At 54.3% G+C, this 9,658-nt stretch overlaps 1 protein-coding gene across 1 annotated transcript; it reads left to right on the top strand.

Annotated features, from left to right (window-relative positions):
- Positions 1-111: 111 nt before the first annotated feature.
- TBC1D22B (TBC1 domain family, member 22B) lies at positions 112-9,654 on the top strand (the record flags this gene model as incomplete). Its single annotated transcript, XM_010186939.1, has 12 exons — positions 112-168; positions 1,046-1,359; positions 2,108-2,287; positions 2,760-2,830; positions 3,261-3,389; positions 3,599-3,664; positions 5,019-5,133; positions 7,883-7,989; positions 8,293-8,368; positions 8,659-8,786; positions 8,899-8,994; positions 9,440-9,654. Coding segments are annotated over 12 exons (1,468 nt in total), but the record flags the coding sequence as incomplete, so codon positions are not given.
- Between the last annotated feature and the right edge of the window lie 4 nt (positions 9,655-9,658).

Raw genomic sequence — 9,658 nt, 5'->3', positions numbered from 1 at the left:
AGCAGGCAAGAAGTGTGCCCTCAGTCTGTGCTGAGGAGATTATTCCTGGGTGCCCTGTGGCTTTTTTGCATTATCTTATTTGGCTTTTTTTTCCCTTTCCCCTTCCTGCAGCATTCAACCCGTCTATGGAGCACAGCATCCTCCGCTGGATCCCCGGCTCACCAAAAAGTGAGTGTTTCTCTCCTGAAGATGCAGGCCACGAGGCTTTGCAGGTTTTGGGCGCAGTCCTGCAGCAGAAGGTGGTCTCCAGCATCTCCTTGTGATGTTCCAGCAGGGAAGGACGGCAGTGATGTGGCAGTGCTGTCTTGAGCTCTGCGAAAGCTTGCAGGGAAAGCTTATCTTTTACAGCCAGAAATCCCTATCATACCAGCCACATCAAAGGAACCAGGCTTATTTTTTAGCAGTGGTTTGTGAGCCCTCTGCCCATCTTCGGAGACAGAAGAATTAAGGAAAGGGGAGGCAAAGCTGCCCGGCAGCTGCGAGGCTGCAGAATCAGCACCCTTCCCATCAGGAAAAGGCAGAGCCGACCCGAGCTGCCTCCTCGTCTCTGTCTTGTGCTGTTGTAGCGGTGCATGTTCCCCTTTTTCTGTGGACTTTGACTCCTGGAGCTTAAGGGTGAATGCGGAGGCTCCTCCTGTGCCTGAGGAAAGCACCAGGCTGGTCTGTGCTGGGAGCCATCGCAGCTGTACCAGGAGCTGAGCACAGACCGGCTCTGCCATGCCTCTGCCCAGGTCACAGGAGGGGTTTTTTGAGTGTTAATCTACCAGTTTTCTCTAGGGTGGAGGGAGGCAGGGCTGGAGGAATTGTAAGTCTCTCCGCTTTGCCCTTTGGACCAGGAAGGCTGGCGTCTCTCCAGCTGTCCTCTGTGCCCTGCCATCGTACCAGCCTGGGCAAGCCAGGGAGACTTAACACATTCCTTGGGTTTTGGAGGAATGGGGAAACTGGGGGAAAAGGGACTGGCTGACTGGAGTGAGAATGCAGGGAAGGAAAGAGAATGGACTCGTCTGACAGCATTGCTCTGATGCTGTTTCTCTCTGGCTTCCAGCTTCATCAAGGACCGCTCCAAGGCCAACGCGCTGCCTCTGAAAAACAAGAAGGCCTCCAGCTTTCATGAGTTTGCCCGCAACACCAGTGACGCCTGGGACATTGGTGATGACGAAGATGAAGACTTCTCTTCCTCCTCCTCTTCTTTGCAAACTCTGAACTCTAAAGTGGCCAAGGCCACGGCAGCCCAGGTTCTGGAGAACCACAGCAAGCTGCGAGCAAAACCCGAGCGGGCCCAGTCCGCCCTCAGCGACATGCCCACCAACTGCAAGGTCATCAAGTCCAGCAGTGAGGCCCAGCTCTCCAGGACATCTGGTAAGGGCCATCCTCAGGAGCAGCCTCCTGCTCTTCTGACTGCTGAACTCAGCTGCTTGCTGCTACTCGCATGTTATGGGCAAGAGTCTGTAGGCTGTAAGCCCAACAGAGCCTTTTGCCTCCTTGTAGTACCTATTTTTGGAGTCCTCTACTGCTCAGTGTCCTGCATGCAGGCACAGCTGCCCCAGAGGATCCTGTGTTCTGGGTGCTGAGGGGTTTTGGAGATATATTCTTGCTCAGGATTGCTCTCAGTAAAGTTCTGGGTGAGGCTGGGTACAGCTTGGGCAGGGAACTTGACAGCATCAGCCCCTGCTTGCTGTGCCTTGTCACAGGCTGTGCTGTGAAAGTAACCCAGCAGGTGGCATTGGCAGCCCATCGTCTGCTCTCTGTGCTAGCAATTAGCTTGATCACGATTTAGAGCAGAGCAGGGCAGATCTGAAAGTCACTTCCTCTGGGATTTTCATGGGCTTCCCGTGTGAAGGGAGAGGTCTGAGCCTCTGGCAAGCAGGTGTCTGGATGTGGGGGCAAAAAAGGGAAGGAGAAACAGGAGGAAGCGATGGAAAAGCCATGACAGCTGCCTGTGAACCGTCTGATCCCTCATAATGGGCCAGCGATGCTCTGTTTGCTATGGCCTGGGAAGAGAAGAATGAAATCTGCAGTGTCAGCTGTCTGACAATGCCCAGAGGAGGCAGGTAGGGCTGGGGAGGTGCGGTCTCCTTCCCTGCCTCACTGCAGCATCTCCTTGCAGAGGAGACCTGTGTGCGGACCCCCCTCCAGAAGCAGCAGTCCCTTCCCCTTCGACCCGTCATTCCACTTGTCGCCCGAATCTCTGACCAAAATGCTTCGGGTGCTCCCCCCATGACGGTGAGGGAGAAAACCCGCCTGGAGAAGTTTCGGCAGCTCCTTTCCAGCCACAACACGGACCTGGGTGAGTGGGGCAAAAAGGGGGTGCCTGCGGGTGGGAAGGGGAAGGCAGAGGGGGTCCTGCTACCTGCTTCAGGTTGCAATCAGTCTACTCCAGGGTGGATAAAATGACTGCCTGCAAGTGGGGTAGTTACACAGACAGCTCTGTTGGCAGATGGTTCTCTCCTCCACCAGCTGCCTGTGTGTTTCCAGTCTTTCTCTGGTGGTGGTGATCACTGGAGGCTGTTGGGCTCTTCCTGAGGACTGAGGCTGTGGAGGATTGGAGCCCCTGCGGCCACCAGTGCTCCTGCAGCTGAGCTGAAAACGTCTCTGCTCCCCTTGCTGCGCATCCCCAGTCACTGCTAATGTGGAGCCTTCCTGGAGGCTCAGTGTCTGCAGAGCCTGCAGGAGCAGACTGGGCTTTCCTCTCCTTCTAGGTGTGGTGGTGCCTGGACGTGCCTAGGATCTAATCCATTGCCACCACTGTCCGTTTGCAGATGAGCTGAGGAAATGCAGCTGGCCTGGTGTGCCCAGAGAGGTCCGGCCCGTGACGTGGCGTCTCCTCTCAGTGAGTACTTGGAGCTGTGACACAGGAGCTTGGGGGGAAGGTGCTGAGCCGGGGATGTGCTCTCCTAGACCTTCGTGTGTCCCATAACCAGGTTTGCTCATGTTGTATCTGTGCCCAGCCCACAGGTGAGCTGTAGGTTGGGGTTTATTTGCTCGGGGTGTGTAATTGCTACATCCTCTTTGAGCACAAAGCCCAGACCGGTGCTGGGAATATGTGGTTTGCTCTTTTTTTGGGAAACTGAATCCCCTGAAGCTGGATTTCCCCAAGATCAGAAAAGACAACAGAGGCTGGGAAAGCCAAACCTCATGAAAAGTCTTTCCCCAGTCCCCGTGCCTGAGCTCCCAGATGCACGAGCTGCCTGGCAGGATTTCAAGGGATGGTTTGTGATGAGGAAAGAGGATCTGCCCTGACACGGGTTTTCCTGCCGCAGGGTTATCTCCCCGCAAACATGGAGCGGCGAAAGCTGACTTTGCAGCGTAAGCGGGAGGAGTACTTCGGCTTCATCCAGCAGTATTATGATTCCCGGAATGAGGAACACCATCAAGACACCTACAGACAGGTACGAGCCCTCTGCCTGCTGCCTGTTCTGCCTTGGTGTATCCCTCTTGCAGTTGGGATCACACTAGGACTTCCTCAAGCTATAACTATTAGGAGCTTTCTCCTTGGGGACAGGGCATGATGTTTCCCTTTGTCTTCTTCTGGGTATTAGCATAAGCCTTCCCTAAATTGATTTAATAACTGGTGCATGTAACCCTTGGTCTTTTCCAGATCCACATTGACATTCCAAGGACCAACCCGCTCATCCCCCTCTTCCAGCAGCCGCTCGTCCAGGAGGTAAGGGGGAGTGGAGCTCCAGTGTGTGTGGAGTTAGACCAGCGCTGCCAGTCTCAACTTGGCTTTGCCTGGAAACCTCCCTGGCTGTGACAGCTCCTGCTGGAACTGCCTGGTCTTGTCCCATGTTTCTGAAAGGCATCAGGCTTAGGGGTTATGAAATCAGCTCTTCTGTGGAGAGATGTAGCCAAGAGTTGATGATAAAAGCTTTTTGTTTTGAGACAAATTCAAGATGTTTGAACCAGAAGAGATCAGTTGTGGTTTGCTATGAAACCTCTTCTGTGCGAAGCAGCGTGAGAGAAACCCAGGCAGGGATGGGTTTGAGGAGGTGTGAGCATCTGTTCTCTTTGAAACAGGCTGTGTGTGTATGTGGTGTGGCAGAAGGGCGTCCTGGGGCTGGGGCAGTCTGGAAATAACATGGTGGTGGCTGTGGGGAGGCAGATTTGTTGGGAGTTATCCCAATCTGCAATGTCTGGTGGGAGTGCTGTGCCCATAACAGCCTTAGCTTTCCACGGACCTTGAGCAAGCCATGCTGTGCTGCTCACAGGCAGCCCTGTCCTGTGGGTAGAAGGGTTTTAAACCCCTTGATATTGAAAAGTTGGGTCTGCATCTCTTCAAGTGGAGAGGCTTTGATGCAGAGCCTGGGCTGCTGCGTTGTGTGGGGATCTGGGGATCATCCAGGAGTCTCTCCTATGCCTCTTACCTTCACAGAATCCCAGACCGTTAGGGATTGGAAGGGACCTCCAAAGCTCATCCAGTCCAATCCCCCTGCCGGAGCAGGAACACCCAGATGAGGTTGCACAGGAAGGCGTCCAGGCGGGTTTTGAATGTCTGCAGAGAAGGAGACTCCACAACCTCTCTGGACAGCCTGGGCCAGGGCTCTGTCACCCTCACTGAGAAGAAGTTTCTTCTCACATTGAAGTGGAACCTCTTGTGTTCCAGTTTGTGTCCGTTACCCCTTGTCCTATCATTGTTTGTCACCGAGAAGAGCCTGGCTCCATCCTCGTGACACTCACCCTTTAAATATTTAGAAACATGAATGAGGTCTCCCCTCAGTCTCCTCTTCTGCAAACTAAAGAGCCCCAGCTCCCTCAGCCGCTCCTCAGAAGGGAGATGCTCCACTCCCTCCATCATCTTTGTAGCCCTACGCTGGACTCTCTCCAGCAGTTCCTGTCCTTCTTGAACTGAGGGGCCCAGAACTGGACGCAATATTCCAGATGTGGTCTTACCTTACCTATGGCTGCAGAAAAGCCTGTCGGCGCATGGTCTCTGCTCCCTCAGCTTAGCAGTTACGCTTTTCTGCCTTTCCTCTGCGCACGGCTAACGCAGGTTCCTGCTTTCCCTCCTTCTTCCCTAGATCTTTGAAAGAATCCTGTTTATCTGGGCCATCCGCCACCCAGCCAGCGGCTATGTACAGGGCATCAATGACCTGGTCACCCCGTTTTTTGTTGTGTTCCTCTCTGAGTACGTTGGTAAGTGACATTTTGCTGCTTGGAGCAGGGTCCTGCCTCTTGACCGAGGTATTTGAAATGGTGTGAAGTGCTGGCAACAGAAAAGCTCGCCTGGCTGGAGGGGGTGATGTGCTCCTCCAGCCTGGGGATGCATCTTGACCTCTTATTGCTGCCTGGTTGGGTTGACTTCAGTTTCATAACCTCACTGAGTTGAAGTGCTAAGGGTGGATTTGCATTCGAATATACTTAACATCCTTACAGGTTGGGGGAGAAAAGGGTCTTTCAGGCATGGGCAATTGAGGCACAGCCCTGATAGGCAGACTTGGAGGAAGGGAGAGTCTTGCTTTCAAAGCTTGGACTCAGGAGCTCTTGGAGGAGTGAGCGAATTATAAAGAGTCCCTGCTGGGAATGTAAAAATAAAGGATTTAAATCAAGATTCCTGTCCCGTGCTGCTGGTACAGGTGTGTTTCTCAAGCTGCTGAGTTTCAGAAAGCAAATTGACTTCTTCTCCCTGCTGCTTTTGCCTTTCTTGTCAGCCAGTTGCTTTTCACCGGAGATCAAATCATTTCCACCCGTTGCATTTCTGTTCTTTCTGCAGCTCTAGCTGTGTTTTGCAGTTGACGTTAATGCTGAGATGCTGTAATCCCTCTGCCTGAAGGCTCTTGGTTTTCGCTGTAAAGAGGAGGGAAAAGGAATTTATAAGACTGTATTAGTAACAGAAAAACCCCGTCCAACGCATATTTTTAATTCCTGATGCAAAGCTCGTTGAAGTCAGTGGAAACCTTCCACTGCCTGGCTAAGGCTGGGTAAGCTGGTACAGGTCTGAGGATGTTTCTAAGAGCTAAACCACCTCCATTTCCACTGTGGTAGCCAATGTGGTCGGGGTTGATCCCTGGGAAGGGCCATGGCTCCTCAAAGCCTGAAGAAGCAGCCACAAAATGTGTCCAAATTCCCTTTTCTGGAAGGTGAGGAGCGTGTTGGGTCCGAGCAGGCTCCCTTCGAGTGTCTTCTCCTGCGCTTTATTGCTTGAGCGGCGTCGATGGCACTTGGTGTTGGCAGAGGCTGCTTGCTCAGATGGATTTACTGGGTTGGAAGTGGAGCTGAGCACGCATGGAGTTGTTGTGCAAGGAGGGAGCTGCTCTGAAGCACCAGAGCTGCCTGCGGGTGCTGCTGTGACTTCCTGCACCGTGTTGGGGCTCAGCTCTGCGCGTGGCTGCAGAGTTGGTGCCGCATCAGCCCTGTCTGTGTCTCACCAGAGCCGTGCTTCTCGCCGTCTTCCAGTGCTATTTTCTCCTCCACACGAAGCTTTCTCTCCAAATGTGACCTTCCCATTTCCAGCTCTTTCTGAATCCTGCAATGGAGGGGGGAAAAAACCCCAACCAAACCTGTACATGCAACCTGTTGAGGTGAATTTGGCCAAGCAACATCACAAATCCCCTCCTGTCCCCAGGGCCTGGGATTCAGAGCTCGTCTGTAGGTGCCAAGCTGCCTTGGTGGCTGCCTGCTCTGGGTCTAGATCAGTCACAGTTTTAAGGACAAGATCAGTAATTGCCTTAAATTTCATGGGAAAGAACTGGGAGTGCTCAGGGGTGTGCAACCCCTTTTGCAACGGGGTTTAAGTCACTGGTTTGGAGCCTTGGCACTTCATTACAGCTGCCTTTGCTGTCAGACCCATGAGGAGCTGGTGCTGGAGGCTCTCTGTGTTGGATCACTAATCCTCAGGATCTCTGGATCAGCCAAATCCGTGTTGCACCCGAATCCTTGCACAGTCTGTGTGCATTGGGTTGCACAGCACTGCCAGCCTGCGTTTGCGTGCCTCTGAGCCTTAGGGTGCCCTGGCTCCAGCCCCAAACCCCATCCTCTTCTTCTCCTGCTCTTTTCCAAGCAAGATCCAAGATGCTGGTGAAGATTTTGGAGCCCGTGGGATTGCAGATGGCCCAGTTTAGCCCTGGCATCTGCTGATCCGATTGAGCAGTGTGACAAGCGAGAGCCAGACCAGTGTCCCCTGCCTGTCACCTCCCCACCGTCCCCTGCTTAAACCTCCAGGTTAGGGGCATTTCTGCTCCAAAATCAGCCCACATCACCACCCTTGAGGCCTCTGCTCTGTCCCCTGCCCTTCCTCAGGGTTTATGAGGCCATTTAAAAGTGAAGGTGGCTTTTTGCACTCTGGACACCCTTTAGGGACAGAGCTGTCACAAACCCATGTGCTCTGAGACACCCAATTCACTGAGTTTGGAAAACAGCCTTGCCCAAATCCCTGCTGCCCCACAGCAAGGCTTGTCTGTGCGTGGCGCTGCTTCTGTTCGTGTGGATCCCATCAGGCTCCGTCCTGGATTGAATTTGGAGCCTTTTTGCTCTCCAGGAAGGTATCTGTGCACTTTTGGGTCCTTGCAGCTGTCCCCAAGTGTCCTCCTCTCCTGTAGAGGTTTCTGAGGCTCTGGGAGTTCCTTCTTGTGGATCCTCAAGAGTTGACGGACACTTTCTGGGTGCCTCTGTTGAGCTTCAATCCTGGGATGACGCTGATGATTCTGACTGGCAGTGAGAGCTGGGACCCTCCCGTGGTCCCCATGGGATCTGTGCTGGGTTTGGGTCGTGGTTGCTGAGTGTTTTGGGGTCCTTCACCCCTGTTCCCGGGTTAGAGAAGTAGATCAGTGCATGGGTGCTGTGCTGCGGGCCAGGCAGGCCACTCACATCGATAAAACCCCTCTGTGTGTCCCCATGAGCTTCCTGGTGTCCCCATCCTCCTGATGCTCCTTTTCCTGTCTTGCAGAGGAGGACGTGGAGAACTTTGACGTGACCAACCTGTCGCAGGACGTTCTGCGCAGCATCGAAGCCGACAGCTTCTGGTGCATGAGCAAGCTGCTGGATGGGATTCAGGTGAGCCTCTTGGGGCCGTGGAGGGTTCTCTCCCTTCACAGCCATCTTTGCTTTTGGGGACTGCTCTGCTTGTCCTTCACTGAGGAGATTTTGCTCCTTCACCGAGGGTTAAATCCTGAGGAAAGAAGATGCTGTGGCATCAACAGTGTCCCAGTGAGGGACTTTGCAGCAGGGAGATGATCCCAGTGCTCAAGAGCCGCATCTCCTTGGCTCGTGGGGATCTCAGCTCCATGTGGAGCTGGGGACGTGGTTTTGGTCATTTCTGGCTGTTGTTAAGAGCTGACGCATGGCCTCTCCCCACAGGATAACTACACCTTTGCACAGCCGGGCATCCAGAAGAAAGTCAAAGCCCTGGAGGAGCTCGTCAGCCGGATCGATGGTAAGTGACGGTCGTGGTAGGCGACAGGGCGATCTGAGCGGGTTGGAGGCTTTGTCACAGCAGAGAGAGGCCTCCTTTGCAAGCAGAGCCCTCAGGGGTAGTCACGCATGGAAGCAGGACAGGGTAGACTCAGCCAGAAACCTCCCGGGGATGGGGTTTTGCTGGCCACGTAGCACAGGGCAAGGAGGGGTTTTTGGGAGGACAAGGACTCAGCCTGGGGTGCGTGGAAGGCGACGTGTGGGGGGCAGCACTGTGGTCCCCAGGTGTGTAAGTGAAATGTGCTGTTTCAGAGCAGGTACATAATCACTTTAGGAAGTACGAGGTGGAGTACCTGCAGTTTGCCTTTCGCTGGATGAACAACCTGCTGATGAGGGAGCTGCCCCTGCGCTGCACCATCCGCCTGTGGGACACCTACCAGGTACCACGGGGGGGACACGGGGGACACAAAGTGTGGCCCTGGGGCACTTAGAGCCATTTAGGACGTTGTGTCTGGGGGAGCTGCAGCTGACCCCGGGTTTTGGTGTCCGCAGTCGGAGCCAGAGGGGTTCTCCCATTTCCACCTCTACGTCTGCGCCGCCTTCTTGATCAAGTGGCGGAAGGAGATCCTGGACGAGGAGGATTTCCAGGTACGTCCTTGGGTTTGGGGTCATTCCCTGGGGGTGGAGGGGAGGGAATTGCTCCGGTTGGGGTTTGGACTTGGACACAAGTCCACCATCATCTCAAGGCTGGCTCCAAGAGCATCCAGGCTCAGGGTCTTAGCCTAAAAGTAACGTCTGAGCCTCAGTGCTCAGGACAGCGAATGGGGCTGATGCTCACACATCAAATACCAGCCCTTCCCTGGGGTAAGTCCCTCTGTGTTTGCTGTCTGTAATGCTGTGGTAGAGCCCTTTATCTCGAGAGGTTTGGGGGCACCTGAGGCGCTCCCAGCCACGAGCACATCTTAACGCTGTCCCTGAGCCTTTCAGACCCGCGAGCGCGGCGAGCGATGGTTCTTGAGCCCCCGGTCGTGCCAGCTCTGGAGCTGTGCCCTGCCTTCAACAGCCCCACATTGAGCACCTTCCCCTCTTGCAGGGCCTTCTCATGTTGTTACAAAACCTGCCCACGATACACTGGGGTAACGAAGAGATCGGACTCCTGCTCGCAGAGGCCTACAGACTCAAGTACATGTTTGCGGACGCCCCCAATCATTACCGCCGATAGGTGCCAGGACTCCACTCCTTCCTCTGCCCCCTCTGGTCCTGTGCCCACCCCTCGATCCTGGCCCGATCTGATCACTGTGGCATTTTGTTG

Source organism: Mesitornis unicolor, unplaced genomic scaffold (genome assembly GCF_000695765.1).
Source record: "Mesitornis unicolor isolate BGI_N332 unplaced genomic scaffold, ASM69576v1 scaffold25226, whole genome shotgun sequence".
NCBI classification, from domain to species: Eukaryota; Metazoa; Chordata; class Aves; order Mesitornithiformes; family Mesitornithidae; genus Mesitornis; species Mesitornis unicolor.
The sequence above is the reverse complement of the archived record's forward strand: the minus strand, read 5'-3'. Positions and strand labels throughout refer to the sequence as shown.